This window comes from Papio anubis, chromosome 1 (assembly GCF_008728515.1).
Source record: "Papio anubis isolate 15944 chromosome 1, Panubis1.0, whole genome shotgun sequence".
NCBI lineage: Eukaryota > Metazoa > Chordata > Mammalia > Primates > Cercopithecidae > Papio > Papio anubis.
In genome coordinates this window covers 197597051-197614577 of record NC_044976.1, presented here as the reverse complement: position 1 = coordinate 197614577, position 17527 = coordinate 197597051, and the positions used below count along the sequence as shown (strand labels likewise).

The 17527-nt window shown below is 33.4% G+C and overlaps 1 protein-coding gene across 3 annotated transcripts in view; it reads left to right on the top strand.

The window, feature by feature from the left end:
* The window catches only part of NUF2 (NUF2 component of NDC80 kinetochore complex), a 34077-nt gene extending 16865 nt beyond the window's left edge, over positions 1–17212 (top strand). For all 3 annotated transcript variants that reach the window (XM_003893475.4, XM_003893476.4, XM_009192732.4), the window contains 7 exons: positions 1092–1188; positions 2076–2138; positions 5456–5593; positions 7377–7517; positions 9480–9655; positions 10649–10784; positions 16775–17212. In XM_003893475.4, coding sequence (XP_003893524.1) covers positions 1092–1188; positions 2076–2138; positions 5456–5593; positions 7377–7517; positions 9480–9655; positions 10649–10784; positions 16775–16909 — 886 coding nt within the window. In that variant the 3' untranslated portion in view covers positions 16910–17212. The remainder of the gene's footprint in view (positions 1–1091; positions 1189–2075; positions 2139–5455; positions 5594–7376; positions 7518–9479; positions 9656–10648; positions 10785–16774) is intronic.
* Positions 17213–17527: the final 315 nt, after the last annotated feature.

The following is a 17527-nucleotide window of genomic DNA, read 5'->3' as shown; positions in this document are numbered from 1 at the left end:
GATGTGTTAGCCTGATTTGTTTAAAGCCTTTAGCTTACTCTTCTAATTTGTGTCTGGAATATCGTCTTATGTAAGTGAGCAGTAACTGCCTGGACTATGTTCCTTCAGATCAGTTGATTCCATCAAATGTTTACTCCTACAACAGAGTTTTTTGTCTATTTGTTTTGTTTTTGACTTATAGGTAATGTAGGGAAAAGAATCACTCAACAATTGTGATTTCTTGGCCTTCCTCATATATATATTGATTTTGAGCAGGATTTTTGAAATCTCTTCTAATTTATAGAGATGTCTTTGAGGTTATCTATTTTAGGTGAGAGATTTTCTAACCTGCCCCTGGTTAAAATTGCCTTTACAGGCAGCAGTAAGCTGAAAAGACTGGGGACAGGCAGACATTAGACTATAACAGGGTAAAAGATACCACAAACTAAATCAAAAGAAGAATGACAAAGTGGAGAGAATATTTGCAGCACATGCCACAAAGCCTTACAACTCTAATAACAAAACCCATGTAATATTCCTAATATACAAATATAATATACAAAACTATAAAGCAGCCCTATAAACTGATAGGAAAAAGTATAACTTAAAAAAAAAATAGACAAAGGCTTTAAACAGGGAGTTTATATAAAAACAGCTAATATATCAGATAGGCAAAAACTAAATTTGAAAACATTCATATAGAAGAGACTTGAACACGTGTAAGTGTTGTAAGGAAGGACTAGTAGTGGAAGAATGGATGATACGGGAGTAAGAGATGTGAGGCGATGATAGCCAGTACAGAGGTAGAGAAATCAGCATTACCAGAAAGAATACAATATGCATTTTATTAGGAGTGAAGTTAGAAAAGGTAGGTATGTATGTGGATGGATCCATAGATTTGATAGTAGAAAACTGAAGGAGCTCATTTGATTTTTATTTTTTGCCTGTAGTAGAGGCCAGATCATTCATTTTAAATGGTTGCCACATGAAAGGGTGTAATTCAGAAACATAAAAGTAGAGGATTTCTTCATCTAAGTTATTTGAGGACAGGTATTTCGTTTTAGCCTTTCAAAACTGAAGAGCGGTATTTTAATCTATTTTGCTGTGTTAAGTTCTGTTCCAGTTGAAGAGCAAGAAGAGTTCAAGCAACTTTCAGATGGTATTCAGGAGCTACAACAATCACTAAATCAGGATTTTCATCAGAAAACGGTATCTGTTGTGGGGCACCTTAAACTTTAAAAAATAAAATTTGTTTGTAGATGTGGTGGGACATATAGTGGAGGTAACAGCACATTGCTTTCTCCATTACCAAAGAAATAGAATATATTTCTGTGCCTATTTGTGCCCCTTATAATGGATATATACTTCTCTCAACCATCTAGAACCATGATGGGTTTTGTTGGCAAAGTTTTTTGTTGTCTTACTGAATATAATTTTTTAGGGTTTTCCTAGGTCTAGTTTTGCTGCTTCCAAACCATGTACTGTGGCGCCCTGGATACTGCAGTAAACTCTCAAGAATGCCTCAAAGTATCTTGAATTTTCAAGGGAACCACTGTAGTACTCAGCATCTGTCATATCCTTCTTGAATTCAAGGAAGTTCACAGTTTCAATTTTTGGTCACATTCCTTTCATATCCTTGTGAAGCTGGGGTTTGGCATTTACTGTGGTAAAAGCAAGTACAATGTAAAAATCACTGTGACACAGGAAATGAGAATTCTGTATCTAATCTGAAATATACGCTCCAAGGTACATGAATGTATGCAGTGCCCAGTAGGTACATACATCTAACTAGGAAGTACTCGAGGTTATTTAAAAACAAAATAAAAAATTTTTATTTCAACTTATGTGTATTATTTTTCAAAGGGCTACAATGTTAGGACATAAATACTTAGGCCGTTATTTGGACTTAACTACTTAGTAAAGGAGCTCTTAGATATTTCTTTTGCCTTAGGAGCATCATGAACAGAGAAAGTTTAAAGAATATCTGATCTAACACATTTAACTCCTTTCTTACCTTAATTTTATGAGACAGCAGTGAGTGGCTAAATCTAAATGTTTTGAGTCATTATAAAACATGTGTTTGCTTTTTCCCTTAGATAGTGCTGCAAGAGGGAAATTCCCAAAAGAAGTCAAATATTTCAGAGAAAACCAAGCGTTTGGTAAACATCTTTTCTTTTCACTAGCATTTAAAGTTTGAATATATTGTGTAGAGGAGTATTTTAGCTGTGTGTGTTATTATTGTCAAATGTTTCTCTCTTTTTTCCCTCAAAATGAAGCAATCTTTTTCAACTTAAATATAATAGATGACTATTGTTTTAAAAAATACCAAAACACAGAAATGTATGAAGAAAGTAAAAATCACCTGAAAGCTCACTATACAATCTGATGTATATCAAAGATTGTATTTGCTATGTATATGTAAATATACGTGTGTAATTTTACATAAATGATATTAGGCTCAATACGTCTTACCTGCTTTTTTCCCCATTTAGCAATATAACACAGGTATGAGTTTTAAATAGATCCTCATTATATTAATGCTTGCTTCTAGTTGTGCATTATATGTATGTGCTGTCTTGTAGATCTTTTTAATCCTCTACTGATAGACTTTCACATTGCTTCTAATTTTTTGCTATTAAACAGAAATATATGTATGTGTGTATCATATGCATACATATGTACATACATACATTTCTGCAACACGCTGCTTTTATTTAAAATAATTTTTTTTGTTTAGGATTTTTGGGTCATAGGAAATACACATGTAAAATTGACCAATGCAGCCAAACTGATTTCTAGAAAGATACCAATTTATATTACTACCAGTAGAACAAGAGACTGTCCCTTTCCCTACACCCTTGCCAAATTTGGATGTTTTCAGGCTTTTAAAATCTTTGTTACTGTTATATTGAAAAAAAAAAATTCTCATTTTGTTTTTATTTATTTTATTTATTTATATATTTGAGACAGAGTCTCACTCTGTCACCCAGGCTGGAGTGCAGTGGTGCGATCTTGACTCACCACAACCTCCACCTCCTGGGTTCAAGCAATTCTGCCTCAGTCTTCTGACCAGCTGGGACTACAGGCGCGTGCCACCATGCCCAGCTAATTTTTGTATTTTTAGTATAGGCGGGGTTTCACCATATTATGCAGACTGCTCTCGAACTCTTGACCTTGTGATCTACCCTCCTTGGCCTCGCAAAGTGCTGGGATTACAGGCATGAGCCACCACGCCAGGCCAAAATAATCTCATTTTAATTTAATTCCTTTAATTCTAGTGATTTCGGCCATCTTGCTTAGTGATTTCTTGTAATTTCTTATTTTGTATGTTACTTGTTTGGGTACCTTGCTTATTTATTTATTTTATTTATTTATTTATTTATTTTTTGAGATGGAGTCTCACTGTTTTGCCTAGGTTGGAGTGCAATGGCATGATCTCAGCTCACTGCAACCTCTGTCTCCCAGGTTCAAGGGATTCTCTTGCCTCAGCCTCCCAAGTAACTGGGATTACAGACATCCGCCACCACTCCCGACTAATTTTTTTGTATTTTTAGTAGAGACAGGGTTTTACCATGTTGGCCAGAGTGGTTTTGAACTCCTGACCTCAAGTGATCCACCCACCTCAGCCTCCGAAAGTGCTAGGATTACAGGTGTGAGCCACCGCACCTGGCCACTTACTTATTTTTCAATAAACTCCATGAATTAGGGATTTTAGCTCTCCATTTATTTGTCTGTCAAATTTATATATTTTTTGCCCATTAAAAGGTTTATGTTTTTATGTAATAAAATTTATAGATAAGGCCTTTATGGTTTTTGGCTTTAATTATGTACATAGAAAGGACTGCCCTATTCATCAGATTATTTTTTAATACTATATTTTCTCATTGTACTTTTATAGTTTCCTTATTATTTTAACATGTATTCTTTAGATCCTTGAGAAACTTACTGTGGTATTATATTTCCCTTATTTTTCTATCATTTTTTTAATTGGGAAATGCTTTCATCTGAGTAGTACTTACTATGGCTCAATTTTGTTATTTACTTCTTTCTGTCCCATTTAAATCCAAGTTAAAACAAACACTTTGTACTTATCAAGTTTAGACCTTTTATAAAGAGGAGAAAAGTGATGAAAGTTAACACTATTGTAAGGAAAATAACCTCTAATCTTGTAGAGCATTAAAAGAGAGTAGATAATGTGATTTGCAGAACTCTAAGAATAAAATAACAAAATATACAGAAATTACAGGAATACATTATATCGAACATGCAGTTTTGGCCTCTGAGTTAGCTGATCAAAAAGTAAGAATCTTTTAAGTTAAAAATATTTAGACAAATTACACAACACAGTAATACATTCTTGTTATGAAATATTCTCTCTTTACATACACACACACACACACACACACACGTATATATATGTATATATAGAGAGAGGAGTATACATATATATATATAGAGAGAGAGAGAGAAGGGTACGAAATGTGAAAGGCCTCCTCTCAGCCCATTTTACCTTGAGGTAATACTATTCCCTTCCTTTTTCCGACACCATATGTATACACATATAGAGGCACATAATCATGTGTCACTATTTTGTTCTGTTTTTATAGAAATGTATTTATGTCTTATATGTTGATCTGTGAATTGGTTCTTTCACTTAATATATCTGGAAAATCTTTCCTGTTAGTATATAGAGTCATCGAGGGTCCCCAGACAATGTAAATACAACTTATCAACAAATATCTGAGAAGAAAATTCATAGGAATTTTTTTGACATAATTTCAGACTTAAAACAACAAACTTTCAAGATAATTTCCAGCCACCCTTCACTTCGATTCTTTGAATAGTTACATTCATTTTTGAAATTCAGGAGAAGGGAATTTGTTTTCATTCAGCAAGCATGTAGTGAGCACCTTCTCAGTGCTATAACTTTATTTGGGTACTTGGAAAACCAAGGTACATTTTCACAACTCCAATTTGCTCAGTCTTATGAAACACATATTAAGTACATAATTATAGAGTTGCACGTACAAAAATTGTACTATTTAAAGAAGAAACGTAGAGAATATGGGAGCAGGATTTTCAGGGATCAGTACAAATTTAGCAGGTAGACAGGAGTGGGATAATGATATTCTAGGAGGACCCTACTGGTCAAAGAAAGATCACTTATACTTGTCTAAACATAAGATCAGAATTACCAGATTGTAGGGTGCAGTAGGGAACTGGTGGGAGATGAGACTAGACAGGATGAGAGTAAGAGCCATGTAATGAAAGGCTTTGAATGTCCTGCTAAGGAGGAGCTTGATCTTTGGCCTACAGACAAATGTGAGCAATTAAGTAGGTAAGTGATGTGTTCAGAATTTAATTTTACCCCCATTACAGAGAACATGGACCTAATTTCTTTGTTCTTTCCCATTATACTAGAATGGTAAATCACCAAGTTTATTATATCTAATATATAAAAATGTTTTCTCAACAGAATGAACTAAAATTGTCAGTGGTTTCTTTGAAAGAAATACAAGAGAGTTTGAAAACAAAAATTGTGGATTCTCCAGAGAAGCTAAAAAATTATAAAGAAAAAATGAAAGATACGGTCCAGAAGCTTAAAAACGCCAGAGTGAGTTTTCTTTTTATTTTAATGCTTTTGTATCCAAAAAAAAAAAAGCAAATTCTTGTTTAATTATGTGTTATTTTTTGGATTTCTGAATTATCTATACTTCCTCTTAAACTTTTTTTGACCTTATTTCTTTGTAGCTTTTCTCTAGAGTGGATATGGGGAAAATAAATATAATTTCAAGACATATGTTCAATCATGCAACAAGGCTTTGCTCTGGGAGATCAAAACAGAAATGCTGGGTTGTGAGATTTAATTACTTTATTACAAGGGAGAAAAGTATTAAGTAATTTTACAAACAATTGTAATTATAAATTATAATATATACTATGACAAAGTATAAGGTATGCATGTGTGTGGATAGGGGTATATGAGAAATCTCTGTACCTTTTGATTAATTTTGCTATGAATGTCTAACTGCTTGAAAAATTAAAATCTATTAATAGTATCAGAAAGAGGAAAGGAAGTATAGAGTGCTTTGAAATAATGTAATAAGGGGAGCCCAGTTTAGTATTGGGCTGGAAGTACAGGTGGAAGAGGGAAGGAAGAATGCTACCGTTCTTCAGATGCTAGCATTAAAAAAAGATACTTTTCATTTTAAACATAGCAGTACCAAGGCCCAATTCATTGTGTATGGAAGAACATGAAAGGCAGAGGGAACAGCATATGTGAATTCTGTGAGGTAGTAGGGAGTAAGGTATGTTCAAGATTATGGGTTATGTAGGAGATGGATTGACGTGGTGCAATACAAACTTAGAAGTGGGCAGACAATTTACCATCTTTTGTGAAGCATTGTTTTTAAACTATTAATTTAAAAAACATATGTGGTTTGTCTTTGAATTTGTTATCCAATTCTTTCTTGAAAATTAAGATTATCACACAAGAATAGACAAAGATCACCAGAACAGAAATGAGAATCCAGAAATAGATTTGAGTATTAATGAGAAAAGGATGATTTATTTAAGAAACAGTTCTGGCTCAATTAGCGATTCATCTAGAAGAAAAGGGTGTTGGGCCTACACTTTGCTCTTTTACAAAAATAAATTTTATATGTATTAAAAATTTACCTTAAAAAATTTAAGTTTTACTGATTTTAGGAGAACATTTATATAATCTTGGACTAGGATAGATTTTTTAAATTAAGATTGGCAACAGAAAATCTTTAGAGAAAATTAGACATATTAGAACATAATTACAGTACATATGACAGAGGGATTATATCCATGATTTGCAAAGATTACAAATTAGTAAGAAAAATAAAAAAATAAGGTAGATCGAGGGGTAGGCTAGTGAGAATAAGGGAAGGAGTCTTTGTATTGTTACCATGGTTGTAGGAAATATATGTTCATTTTGTAATTTTAGATGAGGAGTTAATCTTTTTAAAAGAATTAACTGTAGTAGTCGTTATTATACAAATGAATAGGAAGATTATAAATGAGTAATACGATTGATAGCCCAGGAGTAATCAGAAATAGTTTGAATATTAGCAAAATAAACTATTTTAATATCATCATTAATAACTTTTGGAAAGTATTTCATCGAGTAATTTAGTAAAATTATGGCAATTTTCCTTTGTTTGAAGATACTTGGCGATTAAAAAACAATTATTTGTGCTTAAACACATGTCAATAATAGTGCTGTATTACTGACCTAGAAATTTAATTATTCCCTGCTCTTAAGTTTCAGTATTAAATGCAGAAATTATTTAAGAGCAAACAAATTGATATTACTGCAGCTTCATTAAGAAGAATATCAAACTGTGGTCTTTGTTTTTCGTCTTTCAAAGCAAGAAGTGGTGGAGAAATATGAAATCTATGGAGATTCAGTTGACTGCCTGCCTTCATGTCAGTTGGAAGTGCAGTTATATCAAAAGAAAATACAGGACCTTTCAGATAATAGGGAAAAATTAGCCAGTATCTTAAAGGAGGTTTGTATTGTATGGAATTTTTATGTCTTTGTTATATACAATTTACTATAGTTCCTTGGATTTTGCTTTCACTTTTTGTTACTGTTTTCCTAAAGAAAAGCAGGGTCATTCTACAATATAATAGATGTGGCAGTGTATGCTGTGAAAATGACACTTTTCTTTTTAAATATAGCAGTAGCAAGACCCAATTTTTAACCTTCAGATGAAATTAATAATAACTAACCCAATACATTGCTGTGTATATTTTGGAAAATAGTACAGTAGCTCCCCCTTATCCTCGGGATTCATTTTAAGACCCCCAGGGCATGCCTGAAACTGTGGATAGTAACAAACCCTATATATATGTTTTTTCCTATACATACATACCTATGATAAAGTTTAATTTAAAACTTAGGCACAGTAAGAGATTAATAATAATTACTAATAAAAGAGCATTTATAGCAATATACTGTAATAAAAGTTACGTGAATGTGGTCTCTCTCTCAAAATATCTTATTGTACTAAACTCACCCTTCTTGTGATGATGTGAGATGATAAAATGCCTAGATAAATAATTAAAGTGAGATATTGCTAGGCTACTGTTAACCTTCTGACCATACATCAGAGTAAGGATCATCTGCTTCATGTGATCCTAGATCCTCAAGGCACTATGATGTTGACAGTTGGATGTTGATGACTAGAGAGCCAGTAGTGTATACAGCATGAATCTGCTGTGCAAAGGGATGATTCACTTCCAGGGTCAGGGCTGGGCATGGTGGCTCAAGCCTATAATCCCAGAACTTTGGAAGGCTGAGGAGGGAGGACCATTGAGACCAAGAGTTGGAGACCAGCTTGAACAACATAGCAAGATGCTATCCCTACAGAAAATTTAAAAAGTTAGCTAGCTATGATGGTGTATGTCTGTAGTCCCAGCCACTTGGGAGTCTGAGGTGGGAGGATCACTTGAGCCCAGGAAGTCAAGACTACAGTGAGCTATGATCGTTCCGCTGTACTCCAGTCTGAGTGACAGAGTGAAGCCCCATCTCAAAAGCACACACACCCAGACATCCAGGGTGGGATGGAGTAGGATGGTGCAAGATTTAGTCACAGTACTGAGAACAGCACACAGTTTAAAACTGATGAATTGTTTATTTCTAATACTTTCCATTTAATATTTTTAGACCACAGTTGACCAGGGGTGACTGTAACCATGGAAAGTGAAGCCATGGATAAGGGGAATGAACTACTGTCATGGGATTTTAAATTTGTTCTACCAGTTGGAAATGATGTTAACATCAGAAAGAAAGTTCCAACTTAGTGCCCAACACTGTATCTAGGACCTATGGAGACATTTAAAGTTTATGACATAGTCCTCTGCCCTGAAGAAATGAGAGCTAATGGCAGTTTCTCAGGCTACAAGCTTGAAAATCCTTTTTTACTTCTTAACTTGATCATCTTCATCCAGACTGCGCCTCCAGGATAACTATCATTACATTTGATAAACAATTTCCTTTTTGAGATAAGTAGGGATTAGAAGGTGAGATTGCCCCAGGTATTCTTTCCCAACTACATAGTCCCCTCATCTGCCATCGAGTCACCCAAAAGAGATGTGTATCTACTGCTTTGAATTGTTTCTCACACCTACCCTTTTCCCTTTATTTTTACTACTTTAGTTCAGATCCTAACCCCCTCAACTCTAGTCTCTTAGCTAATCTTCTTAACATGTCTCCCTTTCAGTCTATGCTGATAGAATAATGTGATGAAAATACCTCTCTAATTGTCATGTCCTTTCTCAGTATCTCTGGTGCCTCCCTGTTGTCTCTTCTGGTTCGTCTGCATTTTTCTGCCAGGCTTTCAGGCTTTAGAGTTTTATCTCTTTTAAAAATTGTGTTTAATTATAGTTCATCCTAGAAAATACTGTTTCATTTTATTTATAAATCCTCATTGGTTATGTTGACTTTAAATACTTCTTATAAAATACAGAGCCTGAACCTAGAGGACCAAATTGAGAGTGATGAGTCAGAACTGAAGAAATTGAAGACTGAAGAAAATTCGTTCAAAAGACTGATGATTGTGAAGAAGGAAAAACTTGCCACAGCACAATTCAAAATAAATAAGAAACATGAAGACGTTAAGCAATACAAACGCACAGTAATTGAGTATGAAGTTGTTTTCAATTTTAGTGTATTAGAAAGCGATTATGAAAAGCAAATACATTTTTCCCCCAGGATTTCAAAACCTCTATTTTCAAAAAGAGTTTAAACAGTTTTATCTTTATTTCACCTTTAGTTGACTAAAACAGATGAGTTAATTATAAAACTTATACTGCTAGGTCTAGATATAGAGATGGCTTAGCTACTCTTTTCCTAGATATACAGTTCCAATTCCTTCGCATCATTCTTCAGAAGGGTTCTGATGTTACTGATTATTTCAGTGCACTTTAGAGATAGTGGTTTAGCTTGCATCAGAATGAACTAACTGGCCTATCTTATAGTCCAGCTGGTCTGTAGAGTTACAGCATTTGTGTTTTGAGAAAAAGTCTTATATTCAGGTAAGAAGTAATACTTTCCTAAGTATGCAAGTATGTTTTTAGCCAGTATGTTAGGGTCCTTTATTGGTGAAGTACCCATCAGTTGTAAGAACGTGTTTTTAAAATACCTGCCCCAGATATGTCTATGATGTCATTCTTTCAGTTCCTAAAAGGTATGTTAGCGATCATTGAGTGTTTCCTTCATACTGCCTCATGCAGATGAAAAAGGGCAGAACCTAAGGATTTTATATTTGTTGCCAAACTGCCTTGTAGAAAAGTTAAACTGATTCACACCTAAGTGTGTACAACTGGGGAAATGTAACTTTAAAAATCTTCATTTAAAAAATGTGTTTATTTATTTACTTACTCATTCACTGACCCACCAATGAGGAAAAAAAAAATCTCATTAATATATTGAGAGAAATAGTTCATGCTATGCTATGATGTGATTATAGCACCACTTTTTGGGGTTTTCGTGCCTTTGCTTTTATATCTTGAGAAGAGTTTTAGGTTTGTCAAACAAATACTGACACATGGTCACTTTGGAATCAAAACTAGAATTGTGTTTGCCTTTTTAGTTACTGAAGAGGATTAAATATTAGCTGTGTTGATTTTCTTTTAGGGATTGCAATAAAGTTCAAGAAAAAAGAGGTGCTGTCTATGAACGAGTAACCACAATTAATCAAGAAATCCAAAAAATTAAACTTGGAATTCAACAACTAAAAGATGCTGCTGAAAGGGAGAAACTGAAGTCCCAGGTGAATATGTGTTCATAAGAAGTTAATTGCAGATAATCTCATATGTATTTGAGTTGTTAACTGAAACAAAACAGCTTACTTGGTCTCTGTGTGTAATGAGACTTTTAATGATACCTAAAATTATTTACTCTTTATTCTTGTTTTGAATATATTTACTGTAAAGCTTCATAAACAGTCCTCAGTTTAATGAGAACAGGCGTCTTGTCTCCTACATTTTTATCTTTAAAAATGCTAGTACAATGCTAAACATAAAAGGTTTACCTGTTTCTATCCTTTTAACTGCCAGTGTCTCTAACAAGTAGTCTATTTCTGATATATTTATTATATATTTATTCTCTCCTTATCTTTTGAGTTTGATTTATATCTTCAAGAGTGTTCTACCAGAACAATAATTCAAACTGCTCTGCCAAAAACCACAAAAAATTGCTATTTATTATGCAAAATCCCTTAGCCTCTTTTTTTTTTCATTCTTTACCTTGTCTACATTGACAACTTACATCCAGATTTCTAAAACCGCTGATACCCTGATAAATATTTAAACATCTGCTGCCATTATTTTCTGCTATCCACACCCAATTTGTAAAAATTCTTAATACTAACAGAGCCACAATAGACAATTCCCTTATCTGTTCTCAGTACCTTATCCCCCAGAAAAATTGTGTTGTTAGCACTTGCACATATGAGCATTATCTTAAGGCTATGTTAAAAGGAAGGAAAGAAAAGGGAATAGAGCAAGGAAAGGAAGAGGGAAACTGGATGTAAAAGAAATAAAATGGTTGGGATTTCACTTCCATGGTCTTCCCAATACACTGGCCTGCTTTTTTCTGGGTTTTTTTTTTTTTTTTTTTTTTTTTTTTTTGTATACCTCAACTACTTTTCTTTTTCCTGCCTCTTAACTTGATATTCACCAAGAGTCAGTCTGTCTAGTATGGCGATTAGAAAGACTTAGCACATATTTAATCCTGCTTCTTAACCAAATCTAATCAACAAATATTTATATGTTATAACGTGGTCTAGGAACAGTTAGTGAACCAGTTACTAACAAGTTAGTAACTAGTTACTAACTCAGATTCGAGGCATCTTTGTCTGTCAGTTATGAGATACCCATGCCTACCTTATATTACTTTGAGTTTTATGCCTGTATGTCTTGCCAGTTACATTTTCCATTTCTTAACAGTAGCAACTGTCTAACGTTAACCTTAGCATATCATGTCAAACCATTCCTAGAATGCTGCCTTATGTGTAGTATGCTTTCCATAAATATTTATAGAATTGAAAGGTCATCTAGCATGGTGTTTCTTAAAACTAGCTGTGTATTCGAATTCAGTGAGGAATTTTATTTTATTTTATTTTATTTTATTTTATTTTTTTTTTGAGACGGAGTCTCGCTCTGTCGCCCAGGCTGAAGTGCAGTGGCCGGATCTCAGCTCACTGCAAGCTCCGCCTCCCGGGTTCACGCCATTCTCCTGCCTCAGCCTCCCGAGTAGCTAGGACTACAGGCGCCCGCCACCTCGCCCGGCTAGTTTTTTTTTGTATTTTTAGTAGAGACGAGGTTTCACCGTGTTAGCCAGGATGGTCTCGATCTCCTGACCTCGTGATCCACCCGCCTCGGCCTCCCAAAGTGCTGGGATTACAGGCTTGAGCCACCGCGCCCGGCCAGTGAGGAATTTTAAAATGAATAAATCCTCACCCAAACACATTGATTAGCATCTCCAGCAATGGGGCCCATGAAATTGTGTTTTTTAATGTGGCATTTGAGAACCACTGATAGGCTTGGCTTAATTGTTTTCAGTGGTATAGAGTTTTCAATGGGTATGGTCACCCAAGCTGTTCTACTAGGGCAGCTTTAATTGTTAAAATTCTGTCTCTTATTTTGAGTTTAAAATATTTATTTCTGTACTCTGTAGTCAGCCCAGATCTTCTCTGTGGAGCAAATGTGTACCCTTTTCTGCTTAATAACCCTTCAGACATTTGAGGATTATGATCATGGTTTCTTTCAGCCTTCTCATATTCAGGATAATTAGTCCCAGTTTTCCACCATTCTTTATATAGCTTCATTTTCAGATTGATTACTGTCCTATTTATTGTCATCTCTATTTCCTATTTGTCATTATTCTGCTTAAGATTTAGAATCCAGTGCTAAACACAATCTTCCAAAATAATGATGTGACCAACAAGACCCAAAGCACATTTTTAATAAAGCATAATATTGGGGTGGATTTTTAGCAGCAATATCTTGCCTTTGACTCATATTGACCCTGTGATCAACTAAAGGACTCCTGTCTTTTCCACATACAGTTCTGCCATGTTAAGAGTTTTTCACCATACTTTAGTGCAACTGTTACTTTTAATTCAGAATTTTACTATTTTAGGTTTTATTTTATTTATTTCAACCTAGATTTCAAAATGTCAAGGTTAGTTTAAATCTATCATTCTATCTTCCACCGTAACTATTTCTTGCTTAGTGTCACCTCAGATTTGATCTGCATGCCTTTTTCTTCAAAATAAAAATGTTTACTAGAACAAGGTCCTTTGCTGCATTGCAATTTTTTCATTCTAGAGGAATAGAACTATTGATCAAAACTTTGGGTACAATTGTTCAACTTGCTAAGTTGTTCTTACCTACCTTGATTCAGGCTACATTGTGATATCTATTTGTTACACAAATGAGAAGGTCTCTAAATACTTTGGCAAAATCAAATACTTTGTGTCAAAGAACTCTCCTTAGCTTACTTTATAATCATCCTTGAAAAGAAAAAAGGATATATTATGATTGCCAAATTGTTCTTTGTGCAGTTCTGTTGCATTTTGTGATCATCATAGTCTTTTTTCATTAAATGTTCTTTCCCATAGATAATTTATCTCTTCTAGTTTTAATTATTATCTTCATTTGGATAGCTTTCAAAAATCTATGTTTCTTGTTCTGGCCACTCACAACAAAAATAATATTTTAAAATTACATTCAACATTTTCCCACATCTGACCTCTTCTTCACTTTGTGTCTTTCCCTTTTCTTTTTCTCTCTTTTGCTCAACTTCTTCATAAATTTCTTTGTATTTCTCAATGGCATCATTTTCTATCACAAAACATTGAAATTTTGGACTTGCTTTAGATAATCCTGACATCCAGATAATCACCAAGTTAATTTCATGATTGCTTTTACATGGTGGTACTCTTCATACATGTACATAGCCCTTCATACATACAGCGCTCTTACTATTATACATGTATCACATAATTTTGTGGTAGTCATGGATTACAGCAACATTTGCCAAGTTTCTTTGATTTTAGATTCTTCTGCATCAAATATGCCTTGAATACTAAGTACTACCACATTTATCCTGCTAAAATATTATTCTCAATACTACATTTTCTTGTTTAAAACAAGGGCCATTTTCCTTCAGTTCATTCATTCACCCAGTCAGTATTTCAACAAATGGCCAATGTATCTGCTAGGTGTTAGGCTTCACACTTGATTCAGAGAGTAAGTTGTGAACAAGGCAGGAATGATTTCCACCTTAGGACTTTAAAAATTTTCTATCTAAGCTAATCATTTCCATTATTTAAGGCCCAGTAGAAATTATGTCTTCCACATAACTTTCTTTTACTTCTTTGAAGTATCTTTCTCTCCTCTTTCAAATACTATAGCACTCTCAGTCTATTTCAAATAATCTGGATCTGTGCTGTCCAGTGGACAGCTATTAGTAATATGTGGCTATTTACATTTATATTTAATTACAATGAAATAAAATAAAAAATTTTTGTTCTTTATTTGCACTAGCTCTATTTCAGGTGCTCAATATCCAGTCTGTTCTGGTTATATGTTCATTTAGGAAAGAAAGCATAACTGGCGTCTTTCATTGTACTATTGTACTATTTACAGTGCTACTTATACAAAGTACCCAATAATATATTGGGTTGATTAATTTATATGTATGTGATAAATGGCCACACTGGCTATAAGACTCCATGGATAGTATATAGTCTTAAATATTTCTGATTTGAAAAGTGAGATAGTTATCTAGACTGACACTGTCCAACAGAACTTTCTGCTATAATGAGAATGTTCTTCTGTATTGCTCAATACCGTAGCCAGTGGGCACATGTGGCTGTTGAGTCCTTGACGTGTGGCTGGTGCAACTGAGGAACTGAATTTTTAATTTCATTTGATTAAATTAAATTTGATTAAATTTAAGAAGCCACATATGTCTACTGGTTGCTATATTCGACAGCACAGAACTAGCCTTTGAGTTTAAAAATGTTTAGCTTCAACGAGGCCATCACAGTAAGACTTACTTATTATATGTGAATTAGGGTGGATTAATATAAAATTCCACTTGGATATAGAATATAATTGAAAATGCTAAAATACATAGTATTTGTCAGGGATACGATCTGTCACCATTAAACATCTTGTGAGGGTTGGCTTAGAACTTCAAATGTTTTTGTCTCTGCGCCTGTGCCACTGGAATTGGGCCTTAATATTTCATTCACTTGTGGCTCTACCGGCAGGATTTTGCTCCTCCTTGAGAGTGTTATTTGTTCTCAGAAGGAAAGTATTCCTTTGGGTGTTTTGAAATGGTTGGTTCAGATACGTACAGATTGTATATCTTAATTTAGTCACACTTAGTTTTGATAGTTTCTCATAAGTAATATCTTTCTACCAAATTTATTCAGCTTTCTTTTTTGGAATGAATAAACATATACTCATATAGAACTAGAAAATTAAATTGATTTATAGCTGCTGAATGTGCTGTTTTTTTTTTTTTATAATGGCATTCACACAAGCTAGCAACTAATTCACCTTATTTTTCCTACAAGATTTAAGAAATAAAGCCTTCAAAAATTTTGATTTATTTTCCTATTGGTTCATATTCTATCATAGTTGTAGTAATTTGATACCTGCTTAGATCTCAGAAATATAAACACACTCTTCTATTTTTGTGTTAGGATTTAATAACTATGTTTGGATTTCTGGAGAATGTTTAGTCTTAAGCATATATTTACATTCACTTAATCTGTAGTAATAGCTCTCAAACTTGCATAGGTGGCAGAGTTGCTGGAAATAGTGTTCTTTTTTGGAACACTGAATTTATACTATATCAAATTATAATCTATGTAATTTATTCAGATAGTATCTCTGCTAGAATTTAAACTAAGATAAATAGTAGCGAAAATTATAGGCTTAAGAAAAATTTAGTGGGAGAGACACTTAAAATTGAGAACATTGTATTCATATACTGCTTTTCTTCCCCCATTGGAAAAAGATGGCTATTTTATTTCAGTGGCAAAACACATCCTATAACCTTGTAAAATACCAATTTCTTGTGGTATTATGTATATTATAGTTTGAGAATTGTTTTGTCTAAGAAATAAATAATGAAAGGAGGATCAATATTATATTTGACAAGTATGAAATGGAAGAAAATGTGTACAGGCTAATTTGCTTCTTATTTAATCTATAAAAATTGTTTTTTTATTTTTTAAAATTCTTAGCACATCCATATAGGCTTGAACTATCTGATCAGTTTATTCAAACAACTCTAAAAGGTATTAATATATTTTTCAGTCTTATAGATTGCTTATTAAATCTGTTTGCATACCTTTTAAATGATAATCAGGGTCAAATGCAGAGAGTATAGTTATCTACAGTAATGTAGTTATTTTCCATGTTTAACATGGAAAGCTCTAAAGTAAATTTTTCCTTGATAATTATAAATATGTTTGTTCTTAATATATTATAATCCTAGCCATTTGTCTCACATCTCTCCTTTGTTCTTTAAGTAGCAAACTTTTTTGATGTGTTTGTACAGCTTATAGAATGAATTTTTAATAAAAGCAGACATGGACATGCACATTTGTATATGTGTGCATAAGAGTTTAGGCTTTAAAATATTAATAAATATGAATAAACTTGGAATTCCTATAACTCATTTGTAGTTTAGGTTGTTGCATGGAATAATTTATATTCTGTTTCATTTTCTACCTAGGAAATATTTTTAAACTTGAAAACTGCTTTGGAGAAATACCACGACGGTATTGAAAAGGCAGCAGAGGACTCTTATGCTAAGATAGATGAGAAGACAGCTGAACTGAAGAGGAAGATGTTCAAAATGTCAACCTGATTAACAAAATTACATGTCTTTTTACCAATGGCTTGCCATCTTTTAATTTTCTATTTAGAAAGAATAGTTAAGTTGAAGCGAACGGAAGTAACAGAAGTACCAAAAAATGTTGGTTTCATCAGTTTTTATACACTCTCATAAGTAGTTAATAAGATGAATTTAATGTAGGCTTTTATTAATTTATAATTAAAATAACTTGTGCAGCCATTCATGTCTCTACTCTGCCCTTTGTTGTAAATAGTTTGAGTAAAACAAAACTAGTTACCTTTGAAATATATATATATATGTTTTCTGTTACTGTAATGGCTGTTGTTTTGTTTATTGACATAGAGAGTTGTGGCATTATTGAGTCCAGACTGCCCTCAGCATTGTGGTTGAGATATCATTTGATTCTTACTTAAGCAATTTTTTTGCTTAAGTAGATATTTTTATTACTACATAGATAAAGCAATTATAAAGGTCCTAAAAGATCAGATAGCTGAAGCAAAATTTGAACTCTACTCTGTATGATATTGAAGTCTAGATTGTTTCAATGTACCACACTTTCCAATGTAGTTAATTGAAAGAGAAAGTTTGAGTTTAGTAGTCAATTTCTTCATTGATGCGACTGGCATTTTT